Source organism: Equus caballus, chromosome 28 (assembly GCF_041296265.1).
Source record: "Equus caballus isolate H_3958 breed thoroughbred chromosome 28, TB-T2T, whole genome shotgun sequence".
NCBI classification, from domain to species: Eukaryota; Metazoa; Chordata; class Mammalia; order Perissodactyla; family Equidae; genus Equus; species Equus caballus.
Window position 1 is genome coordinate 43721455 of NC_091711.1, and position 21322 is coordinate 43742776.

The following is a 21322-nucleotide window of genomic DNA, read 5'->3' on the forward strand; positions in this document are numbered from 1 at the left end:
ATCTCAGACCCCATCACAGAGTGATAGCCTTGTGATGCCAGCCAAGTTCATCTCCTCTCATCTGTGAACTAGGGCTGACGTTAGAGCCCACCTCCCTGGGTGGGTGTGAGGATTAAATAAATGAGTCCACACCAAGCCCCTGCAACAGCGCCTGCATCCTAGTGGGCTCTCCGTGGCTAGTTCCTACCTGTATCTCATCCTTCCCACAGGAGAGGTGGACGCCTGGCCCGGCCAGCGAGAGCGGGCCACCGCCATCCTGCTGGCTTGCCGCCACCTTCCCCTCTCCTTCCTCTCCTCCCCGGGCCAGCGCGCAGTGCTGCTGGCCGAGGCAGCCCGTACCCTGGAGAAGGTCGGCGACCGGCGCTCCTGCAACGACTGCCAGCAGATGATTGTCAAGCTGGGGGGTGGCACTGCCATCGCCGCCTCCTGACCACCGGGCTCTGCTCGCCTCAGCCCACTGCCTCCCTCTGTCTCTCAGCCTCTCCCACCCGCCTTCCTCTGACTCTCACTTTCTCCCTCCCTCTTCCCACTGCCTCTTAGTCTCTCTTTCCCTCCTCCCTCTGTCTCTCACTCTCCCTCTCGCCTCCCTCTCTCTCTGTGTCTCTCCCCCTCCTTCTTCTGTCTCTCAGTCTTTCTCTCTGTCCTCCCTCTGTCTGTCAGTCTCTCCCTCACTCCCCCTGTCTCTTCGTCTCTCTCTCCCTCTTCACTCTGGGAGCCGTGGCATGAGCCTTATCTTCTGAGCTGTCACCTGCCGAGCTTTTGGACCACCTCATGCCAGTGGGCCCCTGGGCAGAGCCCCTTAAAGTGCTTGGATAGATGCCCATGGTCTAGGGCCTGGTGGGCCTGAGAGAGGAGAGCAGGGCAGGGCAGGAACTGGGGGTACCCTGACTTGAAAGCAGCAGGGGGAGCTGCCGAGCTGCCCGGCCTCTGCCTCCAGCCCTCCCAAGGTTTTCTCTCCTCTGGACGTCTCTCCCCCCTTTCCTGCTTCCTCGTTTTTTATCAGGCTCTCCCGCTGAGGGACATCGGTCTCTGGGCACCAGAGCGCTTTGCCCTTGGCACTGTGCCCAGCATGCGCCCTCCCCTCCTTTTTATACGAATGTTTTATATCAGTGTGCTGGGGTTTGCCGTGCTGCTGGGCTAAGTTGCTGTGGCATCTTTATTTCTCTCCCTGGGTCTGTGTCCCCTCCCCTGCGCCTGACAAAGCCAGTGCATTGTTTTTTCTTTATTACACAGGACAGCTAGGGAAGGAGGGAGCCCAGCCCTGGGGACGCGGGTGGGAGGCAGGGGGCAGGCCTGGGGATGGATGAAATAATGTCGGCATTATTTTTTAATTTTTTAAAAAATAAACGGTATCTTATTTAATTGTCCTGTTCCTTCCCACTCTCCCGCCCCCCCTGGGATGTGAGCCTAAGCTCAGGGTAGTCCCAGGGGGCTGGGAGAGATGAAGCCACCCACTGGGACTGGGGACCAGGGGCCTTCAGTGTGGGTCCTCAGTTCCCGCCCACCCCAACTCCTACCTCCATAGTCTATTTTTATCCCTAATTGTTGACCTGAAAGTAAGCCAGAATGGCAGGGACTGGCTCCCAACCCCTCCCCAGTGACAGGCCCCTTTTAGGGTGGGCACAGGGTTGCCCAAGGTAGGCACTAGGAAAGAGGTCCCCTGCCTTGATGGGGGTCCTGGGAGGAAAAGTGGTGCCAGTTTTCTGGATCCCCTGGCTCGGTGCTTCCCCTGAGGCCATTTCTCCTGGGGCTGAGGACTACCTGGGCCCCCAGAGCCTGCTGGGAGACAAAGGGGCTGCCCTCCCTCTCTCCCTGTGCTTCTCACCCCCTCAGGCTGGTTGGGGCAGAGAGTGGGCAGGGCCCCCCCCAAACCTGCACAGACTGGGGTGTACACATCAGGGGCTCCCCTGATGCCTAATGCCAGGCGAAACACAGCATCTACTTCCCTCACTTTCTCATGCCCCTCCCCCTCACTGGAATTTACGGCCCCTGCCCACTGCCAGGTGAGCCAGCCCTTGTGTCATGTGTATATACTGTGCCTTTTCTTATCATTGTTTAGGGGTGGGAGGGGGTGGGTTTTCACTGAAAAGGGGGATACACACCTATGGCTTCCTTGATGTGGAATCATTTACCGTGTCCTGGACATAGGATATTCAATAAACACAGATTGGTGCCACCCAGCATGAGGTGTGTGAGGGTCTGTAGTGTGACTGCTGTGGTGACTTGCCGGGTGGCTGCATGGCTTGGCCTCCACTGGGTCGGGGCCTGAGGACAGCCCCTCCCTGCCTGCTGAGAGGCCCCCAAGAGGCTTCACTAGGATCCTGCCCGCCCTTGCAGCCTGGCCCCTTCCTTCCAGTGCCAGATGCCTAGCACACTCTGCGGGGCTGGGACAGGGCCTGGGATAAAAGGGCTTTCCATGCTGCTGCTGGGGTCAGAGGTCACTGTATCCAGTACGTGGAGCTGGTCGTTTGGCTGACAGAGGCAGTTCTCTGGGATTTGCGGTGCTAAGCCCTTCTGAGTTCACCCTCAGAGATCAACTTCCTGCCTATTGAGTAGACCGCCCCTTAGTTTCCCCATCTTCCCCGGAGGCAGGGAGCCGCTGAGGGGGCTCACTGGCCCCAAAGTCACATCCACGTCCAGCTCCTGGACTTCCCAGCTGGGACACCCTGGATAGGACGTCGCCTCAGCCTCCACTGCCACATGTGCAGAAGGGGGATGACAATCCCTGCCTTTGATTATAATCCCATAGGTTTATTGGCCGGTTAATGATTCATTTATGTGCCAGTTTACAGTAAGTGCCTTGTGAGGCTGGTGAGGGGCAAGACCACAGGCAGTGGTGCGGATGGGAGGGTGCCGGGCCTTGTGGACAGGTGCTCAGGAGTGCCAGGTGGGAATGAGCCTGGGCTGAGAAATGGGCCTGCCCCCTGGGCATCTGAGCCACTCCCTTTCAAGGGCAGCCACAGCAGGCCACATTGTCCCAAGAGCCAGAGCAGCCAGGAGGGACCCAGCTGCAGCTGGTCCCTGTCCACAGTGATTACAGCAGATTTCCCAGTGGAGGCAATGCCCATGGCCTCAGCCTGGCCCCCTGGGATGGAGATCCAGGACCCTTGGGAGTGAGAATGAACAGAGAGGTTGCCCCCACCTCCTGGCACATCCCAGCCAGGGCCTGCATCACCAGGGAGGGTGGCTGTGGGTGGCCGATGTACCCAGGAATCTGATCCTATTGTGTGTCTCGGCAGGCTCCATGACTCAGCACCCACCCCCCTCCCCCGGCTCTACACAGCTGCGGGATAGACCCTGGGGGCACCCCTCCCCCACCCTGGGTTGAGGGTGTGAGGGCTGTCTCCCCTACAAACCATGGGGACGATCACTGCAGGCAGGACCAGGGCTTCTGGGCCTTGGTTTCCTCAACAGCCTTCAGGGAAGTGGACCCTCCTACAGGTGAAGAGCTGGTGAGTGGGGGCCTCGGGGCAGCCTGGCAGGCAGGAGGAATGTCTGATACTGCCTGCACCCTGGGAGCAGGGGCCCCTGTGCCAACACACATGTTCATAACCTTCCCTTCTCTCCCAACTGCCATTGCACCATCGGTGTCACAGTGGTGGCAGAATACACAGTCCTAAACTGAAGTCAGCTGGATGACCTTGGCAAGTTCCTTAGGTCTCAAAACTTTAGGGTCCTCATTTGTAAAGCTACACACCCCTGAGGCTTTTGTGAGGATTAAATGAAGGAAAGCAGCAACAAATGGTGACCATTGTTATTAAAAGAGTATACCACGCCTAGGGTACACAGGAGGGCAACTGAGGCCCAATTGGGTGGCTTTGTTGAGGTCACAAGGAGAGGCACAGCCCAGGCCTCAACCTCCCCATCAGTACCTGGCACAGAGGAACTTGATGCATGCAGGCTGCTGGCAATGCCCTGGGAGCCTGCCTGGCAGGAAGCGGGTGAGCTGGTAGTGCCAAGCATGGGTGGTGTGCACCCTGGTGGGGGCACTGCCAAGGCTCTGGGTCCAGCATCCCCATCCCCTTTTCCCCCAGAGCATCTACTGGGAGGAGGCTCCCCCATCCTGAGCGCCAGCTGTCTGCCCGGCCCACTGCCCACACCCATTAGGGGGGTGGCCCTGGACCAAGCTGGCCAAGTGGCCTGCAGACCAGGGGCCGGCTCAGGGCCAGGCTATGTCTATGAGGAGCAGCCAGGCTCAAGCCAACTCAAGCTGTAGAGCTGGTGACCACCTGGAGGGGGCTCACCTCCAGTAAGGGGCATGGACCCTCTGGAGGGCTACGGACCCCCTCCCCTGTGCCTGAGCCTAGAGATGGCTGGAGCCTAACTGCCCCCTCTCCCAGGCCTCCCACTGCTATGCACATTAAGCCTGGCATTCAGCCCCATCACCCTCTGCAGCCACTTCCCCCTGGCTTCCAGAACAGGCCTAGCGGCTCCCGGGAGCAGTCCTCTGCTCTTGCACATGCTGTGCTCTCTGCCCACACTGCCGTCTGTCCAGTCAATGACCAATGCCTCCGCCATCAGCGCCTCTCAGAGCCAAGCTGGGGCGCCTTTATTCTCTGGGGTGGGGGCCACAGGAAAGGGTTTATTTACACGAGGAACCCTGGCCCTGGGACCCCCAGGACAGAACCACTGGCCTTACCCAGTAGGCCCCTTCTTAGCCCTGCAGGCTCCAAAGCCCGCAGTCCAGTTTGGGCAGGTGGAAGGGCCGGCCTCTGGTCGGCGCCCCTCCCCGTGGCCTCGTCCCTGGACCGGGCCGATGGCGACTCCGGGTAGACGAAGGCTCCTGGCGATGCGATGCCTCAGGAGAACCAGCGGCCCCGTCTTCACACGGTGACCTCCGCTTTGCTGTTGGTGCTCAGATGCCGGGGTCCGCGGCTCGCGCTGCTGTAAAGGCCGGGAGGCTGCGGGCTGAAGGCCTCGGGCAGCTTCTCCACGCTGAACTGGCGCCGGGGCGCATGGCTGGGCCGCCGGGGCGCGGGGGAGGCCTGAGCCGCCAGGTGGCCGCGGGGGGCGAGCCGAGCCGGGCGGCCGGCGGTCCAGGCCTTGTAGTGGCCCGACGGGGCGGCACCGGCGGGGGGCGCGTAGCCCGGCGGGGCCCAGGGGCAGGCGTTGAGCAGCGCCGGCAAGTCCTCAGGAGGCCGCGGGGCCCGCGCCGGGAGGGTCACTGGGGCGGGCTCGGTCGCGGGGAACCGCTGGTAGAAGTCCTGCGGGGAGGCCTCTGCGGGCGACAGGGCAGGGCGAGTCGGGGCGGGGCCAGATCGCGGGAGGCGGGGACGGGGCGGGGCGGGGCGGGGCCAGGCCGCGGGAGGCGGGGACGGGGCGGGGCGGGGCCAGGCCGCGGGAGACCCAGCTTTCCTCGCCCGGCGCTCTGGCTGCGCTGTGGCGTCCCAGCCGGGCGCCGGTCAGACGTGGGGTACGGCCGAGGCGTGGGAGCTGGTTGGCTGCAAGGGGCGGTACAGAAACTGGCTGGAGCCGCTGACCCGCCAGGCTGGGAACTTTGTAACTCCGAACTGGGACACCGGAGCTTTGCAATCTAGGAACTCGGATATCTGGGGTGCAGTGGACCCGGCGCTCCAGGTACAAACCCGGCCACTCACCTGCGGCCTTGAGCGCCGCGGCCTTGAGGGTGGCGTACTTGGCGTAATCGGGCTGCAGTGTCCTGTTGCCGCCGCCCTGCAGCCGGGGGCCGCGCGGGGGTCCGGGGGTCGCCGGCCCTAGCGGCGCGTTGTTGGGGCGTTTTTTGTCTGGAGGGGGGAGGGGACAAGTAAAGTGAGAGTCGGCCGCTGACCCGAGGACACTGCACCTGCACAACCACCTCTTCGCAGCCGCCTCCCCAACGGCAGTTCCATGGGAGCTTGTGGGATGGCTCTTTGGGGGAGACTGAGAGCAGAAGCGGTCTTCACGGCGGAATCACCAGCGCCCGGGACAGGGCCTGGCTCAGAATCACAGGGATAGTGGCAGCCAGCCCTGAGTGGGTGCTAACTTAATGGATGAGGACTTGCCAGAATGTTTGGCTCCAGCCAGGCCCTTGACCCAGGCCCTGCCCTCCGCGGAGATGGAGGGAGTGTCTGAGGATTCTAATCCTCAGATTAGGATGGGGGAGTGGGGGATGCTGTCAAGTCCGCCTGGCCAGTGAGAGGCCAAGAATGAGGCGCCCTCTTGGAAGAGAAGACCTACAGGAGGCCAGGCAGACCCCAGGGCACCAAGCCAGAGCCTAGACCCACAGCCTCAGCCAGGGATCCCTGAATCTGGAAATTTCCTAACGAAGTTCCTGAGGCTAGAGGTTGCAGGATCCCTGGGAGGGTCCCTCTCCACCAAGGGGGCTGACCTGCTAGCCCAGCCCCTGCTCACACACCTGCAGAGGTGGGCAGCATTTCCATCTGGGAAGCAGGTTCCACTCCCGAGCCGAGGTGACCGACTCTTACCCCTCCGCACACCCCTTTCCCGGCTCCCCGGCCTGAGGCAGCCGAGGGGGGCCCTGTGCTGTAGATGACAAATGCCTGCCCAGCAGCCCACTCACCTGTGCCGTTGTGGGGGGAGCCCGCGGGGAGGCCATCGCCCATCTGCACCTGGACACAGCTCCCCAGAGGTGGGCCCAGAGGTGGAGGCAGTGGCTCCTGGGGGCCTGGCTGCTTCAGAAGTTCTGTCAGTGTTCTGCGGGGAGAGAATGGTGAGAAGCAGGCCTCGCAGTCCCCTGCTCTCCTGTCTGCCAGGCCCTGCCCATCAAAGGCCAGCCCAGCCAGCACTGTCTCCCTGCGTGCAGCTCTTTCACCTTCTCTGGGCCTCCCTTCTGCCCTGTGATTGATCTCACACAGCTAGTTTCTCCTGCCAGGCACAACCTGTGGCCCCAACACAGCCATTTCCCAGAACAGATCAGGAAACTCTAATGGGGTCGCATGTAACCAGGGCCACCTTGTTTTCCAAAGGCTCCCCGCCTCTCCCCTGCTGGAGCCCACTCTCCCAGACCCTCCGAGTGGAGCCTCCTCTCCAACACAAGCTCTGTGAGCCTATCAGGCTCCTGGACTTGGCTCATGCTGCTCTCTCTGCTGACAACATCCTTTCCTCCCGTAGAACTCCTGCTCACTCTTCAACCTCCACCAGAATCCCTCCTCCTCCAGGAAGCCTTCTTTTTCTGCCTACCTAAGTCCCCTCCTGCAGCAGGGGCTTCTACCAGGTCCTGGGACGTTGCTACCAGCACAGGTATGGAGGACAGACAGATGAGGGGAGGAGAGAGCCAGGAGATCCCCTAGTAGCAGGTTGGCACCAAAGGCTGTGTGACCTTGGGCAGCCGCCTCCCCGGGTACCAGGACACCCAGCCCCCACTCAGCTGTGACAGCATCTGACTGAGCCTTCCCCACAGACAGCCGGGCCCGGCCTTCAGCCCAGCTGCCTTCAGTGCCCCAAACCTGTGATTCTCTCCTAGCTCGGTCTGACCCTCCTTCTGGGGCCAGGGCCTCAAATGGCTGGGTCATGAAGAAGGACACTGGAGGTGGGACACACTTGGCGTGGGCGCAGTTTGGCTGCAGTGTGGCAGGCTCAAAGCCTCCTAGTGCCCATCTGAGCTGACCTCTGTGTCCTGCCCACTCCTCAGCTGTCCACCCCTGTGGTCTCATCTCTGGCAAGCATCCACCAGTCAGCTCTCCCAAACACCTGAGTAATTTCCATGCCTCTGGGCCTTTGCGCAGAATTTCTCCAGGGACAGACTCCAGCTCCCCTCCGAGCCCTCGGAGAAGCCTTCCCTGCCCATCAACCCCGACACGGCAGAATTAAAGGTGAGATTTTGGAGGAGGGCAGGGGTTCAGAATACACTCATACATGAGCTCGAGTGGGGCTCCAGGTCTCCCCAGAGGAGAAAAGGAAATCAGGGCACATGGAAACCTAAAGCCCAGAGAGGGGAAGGGACTGTCCCAGGCCACACAGCACATCAGGGGTGGGGCAGCTCTTCCTCAGGCATAACCAGACCTGCTTCTCTGTGCCCTGCGGATGAAGTGGGTTCCAGGTGAATATGTTGGCTACGCTGCCCCAGTCACCTCCTCTACACCATCATGGCCCTCAGCTCCTGCTGCCCCATCCTGGTCAAGGACATGACCTGTCCTCTCCCCCTCACCCAACATGAGGGACTCCAAGCCCAGGAGACCTGGGCCCTGCCTCTGCAGCATCCAGCACCCAGGCTGAAGCATCCAGCACCCAGGCTGACAGCCTCCATGTTGCAGAGGCAGTGTAGGAGCTGAGGCCCGGGTTCCAGCCCCAGCTCTGCCCTACAGAGTCCGGGGGAGGGGCTAGGTGGCAGGGGGCGGGCAAGAGCGCTGTGGAGTGCCCAGGAAACCCTCCTCACCTGCCCCTGAGGTCTAGGAGGGGGAAGCATTCACCTGCCCACCCAGGCATGGGCACTTCTCTCTATCATGACTTCTAAGTACCAGCCTGTCGCACACTGTGTCAGCAGCCCACATGGCCAAGGGGGCCCGAACCCGGGTGAGTGAGGAGGGCGCAGGCCGCAGGGCACAGAGGTGGGCTGGGGCATGGGGTTGTGGGGGTGTGAGTAAGAGCTCCAAGGTCAGGACACAGAATCCGAATCCCCATCCCAGCTAAGGAAGGGACCCTGGGTCCTGTAGAGCTCACTTCACACGATGCTCAGAACTCAGCCGGCACCTGTCCTGTCCTCAGCAGCAGCGAATCTGCGCCCTCCGCACCCTTTCTGCGCGGGGGGGAGACCCTGACCTCCGCCTGGGGTTACTGAGTGGGGTTGGGGGGGAGGCCTGAGGGAAAGAAGGTCAGGCCTGAGTCACAGCTATGGGGGGTGCGGAGGGAGCTGGAAGGAGGGAGGGAAAAGGGGAGAGAAGCAGGAGGGGAGAGAGCCCAGAGCTATAATAAAGGCCCCTTCCCTTCCGCCCAAGACGCCAACACTCTGTCAGCCCACAACCCTCACTCCGCGCTGGTGGGGCCGGCCCCAGGCCCCCTCTCCCGCGCGCAGACCTTGTGCCTTCTGGCCGGGGACGATCAGCCCTCCCTGCCTGCTCCGCCGGAAGGTCAAGGAGAGACACGGAGGTATCAGCTGTCGCCCTCCGTGAAGTGGGGGGTGGGGGTGGGGACACAGATGTGGAGACAGAGACAGGGAGGAAACACCAGGAGGAGGACCCTGCTGAGGGGACCAGAGTTTCCAGAGAGGCCGGAAGGATGAAGGGTCGCGAGGGGACGCCCAGCTGGCAGCAGGGCCGTCCAGGCTGGGCGGGCGGGGATCCCGGCTCCTGGCCCGGGCTGGCGCGCGCTCACCTGGTCACGGTGCGCCGCGCGCGCGGGCTGTGCGCCCTCTCCAGGCCCAGGCGCGCCCCGATGCCGGCCAGCACGAGCAGCGCTGCGACACCGCACACCGCGTAGACGGCCGTGTGGCTGCGCTCGCGGCTGGGGTCCCGGGGCGCGGCGGTGTCGCGGGCGCGCGCGGGCGGCCGGCCGGTCTGCACCCAGGCCGGCGTGTCGTAGTTGGAGCAGCGGCTCTGGTCGAGGCGCCGCGGCCCGTCGTGGCAGCAGAAGCGGTAGCCGCACGTGCCGCAGCAGAAGCTGTAGGCGCCCGAGCTGCAGTTGAAGGGCGGGTCCCACTGGCCCATCACGTCGTAGTAGCCGCGGCAGCGGTCGCCCCCGGGCGGGGCCTCTGTCCCGGGTGCTGCGGGTTCCTGTGCCTCGGGGGCCCCCGCGCGGCCCGACGGCGGCCGCGCCAGCAGCAGCGCCAGCCCGAGCGCGAGCCGGAGCCCCGGCGGGCCTCGGCCGACCCGCAGCCCCCGCGTCCCGGCCCGCTCCATCGGGCCCGCGCCTTCGGCTACAGCGCCCCGCGCATGGCGGCGCGCCGAGGCTCCCTCCCGCCCGGGCTCCGGCCGGCTCCTCCGCGCTCTCCGGGATCGCGCTCGCCCCCGGCGGACGCCTCCTCGGCCGTCAGCCTCCTCCGAGCACCCCAGCCCCAGGTGGGCTCGGCCGGGAGCTCGGGGGGCCGCACCTCCGGTGGGCACGTCCTCGGCCGGGGCTCCCCTCGGACCCGAGCCGGCCCGTCCGCGCACTGAGACTCCCGCGGGCCGTGCGGCGGGTCTTCAACTGCGCGCCGTCCCCGGCCTGTCCCCGGCCCGGCGGGTGTGCGGGTCCCGGGCCTAGCGGGGGCGGCGGGCCGCCTGACACCGAGGTCTTCCCGCCGCCGGCTCCGCGCTGCCCGCGCTCTGGCTGCGGCTCGGGCTCCGCGCGGGCTCGGGCGGGCGCGGGAGGGAGGGAGCGAGGGAGGAGGGCGGGCGGGCGCGAGGCAGAGCCGGGGGAGGAGCGCGGCGGCCGCGAGGGGAGGGCAGGGGCGCCGCGGGGCCCGCGCGGCTGGGGCGCCCCACCGGGGACCCTCCCCGAAAGCCGCCCAAAAACATTCCTCGGAACCAGGCGCTCCAGGGGGTTCAGCTCCCGGCCCTCGGGACTGTTACTTCGGACCTCGGGCCCGCCACCGGCGCGCCCGTTTTACAGGTGCGCACAGAGGGGACAGAGCCTCTCCGGGGGCTCATTGCTGCCCCACCACCACCTCCTTCGCGTCCCCTCCGTCAGTTCTGATCGAGGCAGAGGTGTGACGTGAGGCAGACCCTTGCCCCTCTTGGCGCCTCGATTTTCCCGCCTGTCAAATGGGAAGGAAACCTCCTACGGAGCCGCCGCAGAGGGCCAAGTATGAGTTCTCTCCGTGCTGCCTGGGGCGCAGCGTTAACCCCGGGGCGAGCGCCCTGGTCCCAGAACCTCCTGGACGCCGGACTGGGGTCTGGGGGTGTCGCCACCGCTACAGCGATGGGCATGGCCTGGCGGGCGCCCTCCCGGGATCTCTCGGCCCCTCCGGTGAGGTGAAGGGGATTGGGCTAGCCCCGTCTGCGATGGGGAGGGCGGGGCGGGGCCGTTGGCAGACGGCCACCGCGCAGGACCTTTGGGTTCGTTCTCTAGCCCAGGGTCAAGGAGACTGGGGGGCGGGCATGGAACCTGGACCTGGCCTGGAGCGTGGCTCCATCTTCTTCTCTAAATTGGGTGTAACTGGAAAATGTGGCCGGGCCGCGGCGCCTTGCTTCTCTCTGCCTCAATTTCTCGTCATAACGTCAAAAACTCATCCTGGGGAGCAGATTCATAATCGCCCCTTCCAGGAGGCAGAGGTCAATATGGTACCTCCCACTGTCCGGATGGGAACACCAGGAAGGCAAGGACTGGGCGTCCAGTTCACCCTGCGTGTCCCCACACGGCGCAGGCTCCTCCATATCTGCTGAAGGAATGAATGAAGTGACTCTAGTCTCTAGTTTTTATGAGATGAAGAATTTGGGCTCCTAGGGTTCTTCCTGCTCCCCTTTGCATCTTCCCCTCACTCAGCGACAGGGATCAGCTTATAAAAACGGAGGAGGTGGAGGCAGGAAGAAGGAGAAGGATTTACATTTAAAGGAGGATCAAGTCTTTCTGTTGCCGGGATGAGGGGCTGACAGGCTGATTTCAGGTATTAGTGGGCTGAGACAGGAAGTGGTGACCTTCCTGCAAGGCCCTCCCCCTCAGGGTGAATCCTGTGCCTGGCCAAAGACAGCCTGCCCCCCCCCCCCCATCCACCCACAAACAGCCTCAGATCCAGCCCAGCAGACCTCACCCCATTAAAAGACTTTATCACAATTTTAGAGAAAAAGAAAATAGATGAGCAAAAGACTGAGATGAAATTGCTTTAATCCCATCACCAGGGACAGCTGAGGCTCAACTGTGTCACACTTTACAGACTGTTTTGTAACTGGTTTCTAGTTTACTTTCTGCTGTCAAACTTTCAGTCTCTTATTCTGCTTAGAACTTTGTAGCTATATTTTCTGGTGCATCCTTTTCTGCTTCCTTAGAGGGGATTCCTGGGAATAGAATTCCTGGCACGAACTATCTGGTTTGTGTCAATGCCCCCACCTCACACTGCCAAGCTGCCTTCCAGGTTACCAGGCTCTGAGGGGGGTCACTTCTCCCCCCTTTCTTACCCCCCTGCTGGGCATTAGGTTTACAGAAGCTTGTCTCTGCCCTGTGGGGACTGTGGCCTCTTCCCAGGTAGGGTGACACTATTGGGTCCAGAGCAAGTCTCTCAATGCTCTCCCCTGGATTTCACCCCCTCCCTGGGCCCTTCTCTTGCCCCACTGTCCTGGCATCATTGGGTGTTCTGCTCAGCTGCCCTCTCATGTTGACTCCCATCGGGTCCTGCCTATATATATATATATATATATATATATATATATATATATATATACACTTATGTTTATATATCCATTTGTCCAATGAGATGGATTCCAGCCCCCTCACCCCCCAGGGACTGATGTCCAACTCCCAGCTCCTCCCCACACCTATGGCTTCCTCCTCATCTCAGTCTGCTTCAGCGGTCAGCCAGCATCCGTAGACGCACACATCTACCAGGTCTCTGCCAGGCACTCAATGCCTTCTCCTATGAATACACAGCCTTGTTGGGGGTGGTAGGGGGGAGGCGAAAAGGGCAATTGCAAAGACAGATTGTGGTTAACTGGCTGAGCCCTGGGATCTGACCATCCATTCAGCTGACATTGCTCCCCAGGTGCCCAGCCAGGTGCTGTGAAAGGGGATTGAGATGGAGCAGCCCAGCGGAGGAGGGACCCCTTTGCCCAGGCCGCCTTCCCTGGACTGTGGGTTCTCTCTCCGCAGCTAGGCACCGGAGCACCTGCCCCTTGTCTCCTCTGCCTGCCCCCTCAAGCCTTTGTCACCAAAGTCATCCATTGATCCAGGCTTAAAATATCCCCTGGCATCTGCAGCAAGCCCCGTGGGGCGGGCAAAGGAGCCGTGTCTCTTCCTGAAGGGCACCCGCCCCACCCCCAGCTCCGAGTGCTGGCAGCTCAAGCGTGCGGGTGTCTGAGTGTGCACACGAATGTGAGCGAGAGTGTGCTTGTCTGGGGCTAGCTGTGGGCACATATGTACACGAGTGTGTCAGTGTGGATGCCCCTGGGCACACACACTCTTCCCTCACTGTTGAGCTCTCTCCTAGTGCCCAGCTCTGCTGTGCAAGGCTCAGGGTCCTGAGAGGTCGTGGACATTAGGGAAAGCTTGCGACCAGCCTCAGAGTCCCCACTTGAGATGGTGGGTGACAGTCTGCCCACCCCTGGGCCAGGGGATTTGGGATTTTCTAGAAACTCTAGACCCAGAGAGGGGAAATGATTTTCCATGACTGGCACACAGCCAGGAAGGACCAGGGCCTGGCCTGGAACCTGTACTGTGAGCCCCAAACCTACCTTCTGGCCAGTTCAGTACAGAAAGCAGCTGGAGGAGCCCAGCACGGAGCCCAGGGAAGTGTTCCTACACCCTGACAGCACACCAATGCCTGCCCAACTCCTGCCTTATGCCTGCCCGGCCCTGACTCCTACAGGAGCCTCCAGGACTTCCCACAGGCTGTTCCTGCTTCCTAGAATGCCTTTCCAGCCTCTCACACGGAGAGTTCCTACTTGTTCTTCATTTTGAAGCCAGACTAACATGGGATGGAATTCCCGCTCTAATAGGGCCATTCAACCTTTCTATGCCTCGGTTTTCTCATCTGCAAGATGGGCTGCAGGGACAAGCTGATGGGCCCCCCACGGAAAAACACCCAGGTACATGCAGCCTCGTGGGCAGCTCCCCGGCCCCCCCCCCCCCCCCCCCCCCCGTGCTGAGAAGATGGCGATGGCCCCTGCGGCGCCATCCACCAGCCTCGAAGGCTTCATTCCCAAGCCCATTTTGCTTCCGCCTCCTCCATGATGGAGGGTTACCCAAGAAGCAGAGACTCCAGGGGACTATGGACTCCCTGCTGGCGCAGATGCGACGTCAGGACCGGGAGGGGGTCTGGAGGGGAGGACCCACGGCTCCTTTGTCTCCCTGAGAGGCAGCTCGTGACTCAGGCTCCAGCTGCCTGTGGGAAGGAGGGGGCGCCCGGGCTCCTGAGGTCGCGAGGGAGAGGCGGAATGGGGGGAGGGGGGTGCTGGGAGTTGGGGCTCAGCCTCCTGGCCAATTCCCCACGCACCCTGTCCCCGGGCCTCCCCTCCCCTGCCTCGGGGACTCCCACTCCAGACGTCTCAGCTAATCCCTCTGCCCTATTTACCCCTAATAGTCTCCCGCTTCAGGACCCTCCAAAGGCCGTAGAGAACGTGCCTTCCGGAGCCGCCCGCTAGGTCCGCCGCGCGGGACAGACCCAGAGAGGACTGGGCTCGGCGGCGACCGACCAGCGCGTCCAGTCGGGACCGGCCCGCCTGCCCCACAAGCCCATCCGTTCCGGGGACACAACTCGGAGGTCAGCTCCAGCCCAGAGTCCCGGGAGAGGCTTCCTGCGCGCACCCCGACCTTGCCCCAGAGTCAGGGCCATGACCTGCGTCCGGGCCCCTCCTGGCTGGGGACGCGCATGCGGTCAGGGACCCGCCTGAGCGCGGAGACCCAGAGTTTGAAGAGTGCGCCGTGGGTCTTAGTCCCGCGGCTCACCGGCACCTCCCTTTTTCTTCGCCCCTCGGCCTTGAACCCATCTCTTCCACTTGCCTCCGGCCCCGCCTCTTTCCTGCAACCCTGAGGCTTGGGGCCCCTAGGCAGCTCCTTGACCCCGCCCGGCCGCGCCCCTAGCCCCGGCCCCACCCCCCGGCCCGCAGCCCCGCCTCCCGGCGCCCGTCGGCCGGCGGTCAAGGTGCCACCGGCGGGGCTGACCGCAGGAGCCGCGGAGACAGACTTTCGCCTGCCTCGGCGGGTCGCTGGCACTGTTCTGGATGCGGGCAGGACGGCCGGGCCTGGACCCCAGATTCTCTGCAGCTCAGGGAGTGAGGAGATGCTCAGAGGCCCTCTGGGCCCCGGGACCCCTGAAGAGTCCCATGGGCAGCGTCCCCTCGTTGCAGAATCCCGGGAAAGAGCACGGGCCAGGAACGCTACATCTGTGTGCCCCGGCTCCTCCCCGACACTCCGCGTGGCCCTGGGCAGTTGTTCCTACCCCCGCCTCCCGCCCCCACTCCCTGCCCCAAGTCAGGACCGGGCAGCCGGGGAGCGGCACAGACTGGAGAGTGGTCAGATTTCAGCTCTGGGAGAGGAAGAATTTTTCAGCAGGAGCCATCCACAACAGGGCAAATGAGAGTGACCTCCCACCCTGTGCCCAGGGGAGTGCCAGAGAGGTCTGGTGGCTTCTCAGAGGGGACAGGGAAGGGTGAGCACTGGGTGCCTGGAGGGTAGGTGCCCCTATGTGTCACGGGGCAGGCACAGGCACAGGGAAGGTAATGACAGCCTTGCCTGGCACTCAGAGGCCGTGGTGCCCAGCTCTCCAGCCCCTGCCCCTGCCTCCTGCTTCGTGATCGTCCTGCCCCTCTCCTCTGCACCTTTGTAGCCAGTTCCCTGGGCCAGGAGTGCCCTTTCTCTGCTCCATTCCAGCAGAAAACCGGGCAGGACTTGGGGCATACCTCCTGCTCTCCAAGTACTCCCTGGATGCTGGATTGGTCCCCCCAGCTGCTCGGGGCACTCCCCGGCCCTGGCAAGGATCACTCTGTCCTCTTATTGTGTCCCACTCTGTCTCTCTCACTGGACTGTGGCCAGCAGAGCCTGGCTCTGTCCAGCATGGCCCTGGCACAGAGCAGGCATGTCAAGGATCTGGGGTGACCGATGGGGCAGTAAATGGATGAGGGATAGAGGTGGTAACTGCTGAGACCGGAGCCTCAGACCAGCTCTGGGAAACTCACTTACAGGGGGAATACCTGAGGGCTGCGAGCTCTGGGCAGGGAGTGTCTGGGTCCCCAGGAAGGAAGGAGGTGGAGGCACTCCTGGGTGGAGACCCTAGTTGCCACATGACCTCTTCAATCTGGGACGGCTGGTTGCCCCTCAGGCTCCATTTTGAAGATGGGGAGACAGGCTCGGAGAGATGCCAGCAGTTTCTAAAGGCAAGGACTGTGTGGGGCCGTCCTTGCTGAGACAGAGGGAGGTAAGGGGTCAGGTCCTTCCTCCCTGGCCTCACCAGCTGGGCCTGCCCACCCCCACCCTGAACCTGGAGCCTGGGGCAGCGGGACAGGAAGTGAAAAGGGCCTGCAGGAAGCCCCAGGAGGAACTGAGACTTCAGCCAGCCCCGCCTCCACCTGCCAGGGCCCTGGGGACCTTGGGGAAACCAGACCCTCTTTTAGGAAAAACTGGCCAGAAACACAGGCCGGGGGAGGGGGAACTGCTTCCCCGAGTTCCTACCCCAAAAAGCAGTTGTTCCAGAGTCTAGCTGGGCTCCCTCTTATTGCAAAAAGAGACCAGATCGGGAGAGAAATCTCTGAGTAGTGATGAAGACAAGGAGGAAAGCCTGGAGACAACCCCTGGCGTTGGCCACTCCCAAGGAGGGCAGCTGGGTCAAAGACCTTCTGGACAGGCGCCCGGGGCAGGGGCAGGAGTCTGGATCTCTCCCAGATCCATCACTGCTTTTCGCATCTTGGGCCAGATCCCTTCCCTTCTCTGGGCCTCGTTCTTCCTATCTGCAAGATGGGCCATATAACCCCTGCTCGTGGAGGTGAACCGGGCCAGAGTTTCAGAAAAGTAATTTGACCAACAGGGACCTCAAAAAAGGTCAAGGCCTTTGGTTGCAATGACTCATCTTCTGGGAAACAGACTCAGGCAAAGATTTACGTACGTGGAGGCCCTACTGTCTCAGTCACAATAGTAAAAACCAAAAATAACCAAACCCTCAAGTGGAAAACTTTACAAATGCTGAAAACCTTGTATGTGAAGTATTTGAAAACAAGACAAAACTCACCAAAAATGATGGCCAAGATATGACTTTATATGTATAGTACGATTACAGCTACATAGAAGCCACCACTCAGGGGCCTGGCGTTGCTGGATTATGGGTCATTTCTGCATAGACTCCACCCTGGATTACTCTCCTGAACTTTCCAAAGTGTCTACAAAGCACACCTTGATTTTTTAAAATGAAAAATGCTTTTTTTAAAGCAAACACAAACGCTCATGTCTCTCTTCCAGGTGCCGCCATGAAGATCAAATGCAGTGACCTCAAGAAGGCTCCTTGGAAAGCAATGCGCAGGACAGAGGGCCAGAGACTGGAGGCCCCTGGCAGGTGAGGCCCTTTTCTGGACTAGGGGAGACTGACCCCCTCCTTGCCCACCTCTCCCCAGACCTCTGCTTCTGGTTCTTCCCCAAGGAACTTCCCTTCTGTTATTTGCTGGATGACAATGATGCCAAGTCTCTGCCCACTCTGGGCCTCAGTTTCCTCATCTGTAAAATGAGGGGAGTGAGGATTCTCTGAAGTTCCTTCCAGTCCTTCTCCTCTGAGGGCCACAGGCCAGGAGGAGAACGTTGCCTCCAACTCCTCGCTTTTCAGGAAAGGAAACTGAGACCAGAGGGGAAGCTGCACACCACCCAGGGGTTCAGCCAGGACCCAGTGGTGCCAGAGGTTTGCATGTCTGGGCCCCAGAGGGGTTTCACCCGCTTGTTTCACCTACGGGGCCCAGCCCCTGGCTATGGTGGAGAAGGTGGGGTGGGAGATAGAGGTGGCCGGGAATAGCTCAGACTCCTGCAATCCTGAGAGGGAGGGGAGTGGATGACTGGGCCTATTCTGGGCCTGCCACCTGACCTCACCCCAGCCACCTGGCAGCCTGGGGGGGAGGGGCATCTGAGATGGGCTCAGGGAGAGGGTGGCTAGGCAGAGACTTCGATGTGAGTGTCCAGGTTGTGGGGGCTCCAAAGCTGCTGGCTGCTGTCTTCTGAGCTGGGAAAGGGGTGGGGAGGAAGGGCAGGTATCTACTGGGCAGCTCTGACGGGTAGGTCAGAAAGCGTAGGCAGAAAGCATCTGATACATGGAACAGAACATGGCCAAGGCCTTACAATGGGACAAAAGGGGACCAGAACTCCATCTTCTGACTCCCAGTCCAGTGCTCCTTCCAAGGGCGCTAAGCCATGACAAGTTCCAAGGATACTGTCCAGGGCAGAGTCTGGGTCAGGAGGTTCCTGCCCTGTGTAGAAGGGCCAGCAGGAGAGGAAGCAGCTGACCAAGTGTACAGTGTGGTCCAGTGCTGAAAGAGAAGGTCTCCACTCCAGGCCCCCCAGCAAGGGGCACCGCTGTCACAGGAATAGTTTCACTTGGATGGTAGGTGACCCCAGGGCATGGTACAGAATGGCCAAGTGATCCCAGCACCCAGAGCCTAGTGCATGGGGAGGGCAGGCCACAGAGAGAAGAGAGCTCAAGGGACATCAGGTCCAGCTGGCTCAAGGCCACAGGCCTTCCCTGGCCTCTGTATGAAGGAGCCTCCTGCAGGTCCTGGGCCCTGCTCGGGGTACAGCTGAGTGTGCCTTGGAGGCCACTGGGACCCCAGTGGTCTCTGAGGGAGATGTCTGTCAGTGTGCCTTCAGCGTGAGCTTGCAGTCCAGCCCCAGAGGCTGTAGACTTCCTCCCAAGTGCAAGCCTTGGGCTCTGGAAGCTGCCTCCAGGGTGAAAATGGCATCATAGGTCCTAGCAGATTGGGCCAAGCTCAAGGTTGACCCTAGGGCACAGACACACGAGAATCAGCACAATCTAGGCTGTTTCTTAAAATCGTCTCGTACTAAATCCCAAAGCAAACCTGTCAGTTGGTTGCTCATTGCTGCCATTTGCATCAGTTTAAAAGCAGAACAGCGCAGAGAGCAAGTATTAAAGAAATGTGACACTCAGATACAAATTAAGCGTCCTACATCAGTTGATCCTTTTCCTAGACTCATTCTGGCTTAATGGTGGCTTCTCCAATCTAAAAGAAAAACCTGCTACTCAAAGTGCCACAACCGCTCAAAAACACAGGAGCTCAGCCACAACCTTCGAAGGCTGCCAAAAATGGTATGGTTTTAAGTCAAATGCCAGCATGCCATGCGATGCCATGTCACCTGAACACTGTGGTCTGTGGTGTCTGTCTGTGGTTCTGCAGGGTTAGCTGGAGAGCAGGCTGGCTCCCAGAAAATGGGCAGGTGGGCGCCGGTGTGAATAGCCCAATTCACAGGGAGGGCAAGGGCCACCTCCTGCCCCCTCTGTCGCTACTGTTGTTCAGGGCCAGCCGTCTTGGTGGTCACCAGCTCAGTGGAGCCCAGCTCTGTGGCTGGCACAGGGACGCTGTGGGCAGGTGGGGTGGCGTCTGGGTCTTCTCTGGGTGGAGGCCAGACAGGAGTTTTGACATCAAGGAGTCCAGGGGTGAGGACGATGACATTGTCCAGAGCCTCTGGGGGGTGGGGGGCATAAGGGGGAATGCAGGGTCAGGATTGGGTCACAGCCTTCCACTGTTCCTTGTTCTGGAAGCCTCTCTGGAGGGACAGCTCTCCCCACTGCAGGGTGGGGAGAAGTGGCACGTGATTGGCCCTCAGGACAGGAAGTGCTGTGAGGGCCGGCAAAATGGGGTGTGCTGACAGTAGGCCGAGGAAGTGTGGGAGCCAGCATGGCCATCCCAGAGAGGGCAGGACAGACCCCTCCTCAGACCCAGCTCCCCAACCTTGTGCCTCTTCCTGGGAGGGGTCTGGGAGGCCAGAGCCGTGGCCCTCACTTGGACTGGGTCTCGGGCAGGACTATGTCTCCCTGCTCCACCTAGGATCCTCAGAGGGCGCGCTTTCCCCCCCTCCGTCTGCGTCACCCCCTACAGCCCTGACTCTCCCTTCAGACCGCTCCCCCCCTCCCCTTTTCACACTGCCCCAACTCCCAAGGCAATGTCTCCTCTGCCTGCCCTACTCCTGCTTGCTGTGACTCTCTCAGGTCCCCTCAGACGCGGACTCACCGTCCTGGTCTCTGTCCGGGGCCTCGAGGGCAGCCGCCCCCCGGAGCCGCCGCCTCCGCCACCGCCAGCTCGCCAGGCCCACCAGGACCAGGGCCAGCGCCAGGCCCAGCCCCGCGGGGGCGCCGAAGAGCAGCGCCGGGAGCGGCAGCGTGGCCTCGGCCTCGGCAGCGCCGGCGCCCACCGACTCCTGCGGCTGCAGCGCCGTCCCGGGCGCCAGGCTGCTTCCCGCGGCTGCTGGAGGAGGGGACGGGGAAGGGGAGCAGGGGGCGGAGGGGAAGGACGGCCGGGGAGGGGCAGGGTCGGAGGGAGGCGAGGCTGGGCCAGGAGGGGAGGGACAGCCGGGCGGGGCGGACATGGGGAAGAGGAGAGAGGGGACGGTGAGGGCCACGCGGTGATGTCTGGTCCCCATCGGGCCCCTGCCCACAGCGCCCCATCGATCCATTGTCCCCTTCCCCCCGACCTGGGCCAGGTGGAGGCCGTGCCTGCGGCCCTGGCAGGGTGGGGGCCTCCGTGGCAGGACCCTCCTCCCCCCGCGCAGCGCTGCTCCGCAGTCCGGCCGTCAGAGCGGGTCGACTCTTACCCGATCCAGGTTCGGGTGTCCGGAGGAGATGGCAGGCCACGCATTTGCGGACCAGCGGGTCGAAGCACTGGGCCGGGGCGCACTGCGTGGGCGCCGTCCCGTCCCTGCCCCTCAGGCTCCTCGCCGGTCGCCTCATGCTGCTGATGGCGCGCACCCACCTGGGACTGAGTCTGGTCTCCCTGCCCCGGGGGAGGAAGCCGGGAGGGGTCACCGCCCCCTTGCCCCGCCCCGCCCTTCTGCCTGCTGGAGTGGGACCGCTCGCTGGGGTGGGACCACTTTCAGCCGGTGCCCAGGGCCCTGCACACCAGCCCTTCTCTTTCTACCTGTGATTCCTCCATTCAACCACTCAACCACCTCCCCAGACGCCCACTGGGCAGGCCCTCTGCTAGGCACTGGGACAAGTTTGGCGCTGAGCCCAGGGCTTGCTCTTGGGCAGCAGAGTATTGGCCCCTTTAGGGCACAGACCTCTGGGTGGCCTTCTCTGTCCTGCTCCCCAAGGTCAGCCCATAAGCACAGGTGATGGTGGTGGGGGAGATGATGGCTCACAGCAGCGATGTCAGTGCAGTCCATCGGCACAGAGCAGACAGCAAGGCTTTGTGGAGGAGACACGTGTTTGCAGATGGAGCGAGGTCTAGGGGACCCTGATAGGGGAGGGGCCCAGTGTGTGCAGAGGCCTTGAGGCCCAAATACGAAGGCCATGAAGTGCTGGGCCCAGAGAGCTGGGCCTGGGCCTTGACTGAGGTTAAGGAGCTTGGACTCTGGCCCAAAGGCACTGGGGAGCCACCAGGGCCTTAAGCAGGGAGTGTCAGAGTCAGGTCTGCGTGTTAGTGAGGAAGCTCTGGCTGGCGAGGAGGGCACAGATGGGGGAGGGGGAGGGCAGCTGAGGGTCCAGGGACAGCTCAGTATCCAGATCCTAAGCAGGAGGAGACTCAGATCAACAGATGGACAGACAGACCAAGGCCCAATAGTCACCCACCCCGACTCCTTCTTCCCAGGCCTGTGTGTG

General features: G+C 62.1%; 3 protein-coding genes and 1 long non-coding RNA gene across 11 annotated transcripts in view; 2 read left to right on the forward strand and 2 right to left on the reverse strand.

The window, feature by feature from the left end:
- SREBF2 (sterol regulatory element binding transcription factor 2) overlaps nucleotides 1–2181 on the forward strand; it is a 58632-nt gene extending 56451 nt beyond the window's left edge. For all 4 annotated transcript variants that reach the window (XM_023631221.2, XM_023631222.2, XM_070253728.1 and 1 more), the window contains one exon: nucleotides 210–2181. In XM_023631221.2, coding sequence (XP_023486989.1) covers nucleotides 210–430 — 221 coding nt within the window. In that variant the 3' untranslated portion in view covers nucleotides 431–2181. The remainder of the gene's footprint in view (nucleotides 1–209) is intronic.
- Nucleotides 2182–3739: 1558 nt separating this feature from the next.
- Nucleotides 3740–10075, reverse strand: SHISA8 (shisa family member 8). 3 transcript variants are annotated; one of them, XM_070253732.1, is made up of 4 exons: nucleotides 9271–9937; nucleotides 6521–6654; nucleotides 5598–5744; nucleotides 3740–5441 (listed from the first exon to the last, which is right to left on the reverse strand). In XM_070253732.1, the coding sequence occupies exons 1-4, from the start codon at nucleotides 9792–9794 to the stop codon at nucleotides 5131–5133; spliced, it is 1116 nt and encodes a 371-aa protein (XP_070109833.1). In that variant the 5' UTR covers nucleotides 9795–9937; the 3' UTR covers nucleotides 3740–5130. The 3 variants fall into 3 exon arrangements, with proteins under 3 accessions (XP_070109833.1, XP_023486991.1, XP_070109832.1); XM_023631223.2 differs by having other exon boundaries at nucleotides 4511–5218; nucleotides 9271–10075; XM_070253731.1 differs by lacking the exon at nucleotides 9271–9937 and adding an exon at nucleotides 7141–7752 and having other exon boundaries at nucleotides 4511–5218.
- A 3315-nt stretch (nucleotides 10076–13390) lies between these two features.
- On the forward strand, nucleotides 13391–18833 carry LOC138921148 (uncharacterized). The gene is made up of 4 exons (XR_011433467.1): nucleotides 13391–13610; nucleotides 14105–14284; nucleotides 16972–17065; nucleotides 18697–18833. It is a non-coding gene; the product is annotated as an uncharacterized lncRNA (long non-coding RNA).
- TNFRSF13C (TNF receptor superfamily member 13C) lies at nucleotides 16751–20554 on the reverse strand. 3 transcript variants are annotated; one of them, XM_023631009.2, is made up of 3 exons: nucleotides 20317–20554; nucleotides 19737–20051; nucleotides 16751–19190 (listed from the first exon to the last, which is right to left on the reverse strand). In XM_023631009.2, exons 1-3 carry the CDS (start codon nucleotides 20450–20452, stop codon nucleotides 19009–19011), a joined length of 633 nt encoding a protein of 210 aa, XP_023486777.1. In that variant the 5' UTR covers nucleotides 20453–20554; the 3' UTR covers nucleotides 16751–19008.
- Between the last annotated feature and the right edge of the window lie 768 nt (nucleotides 20555–21322).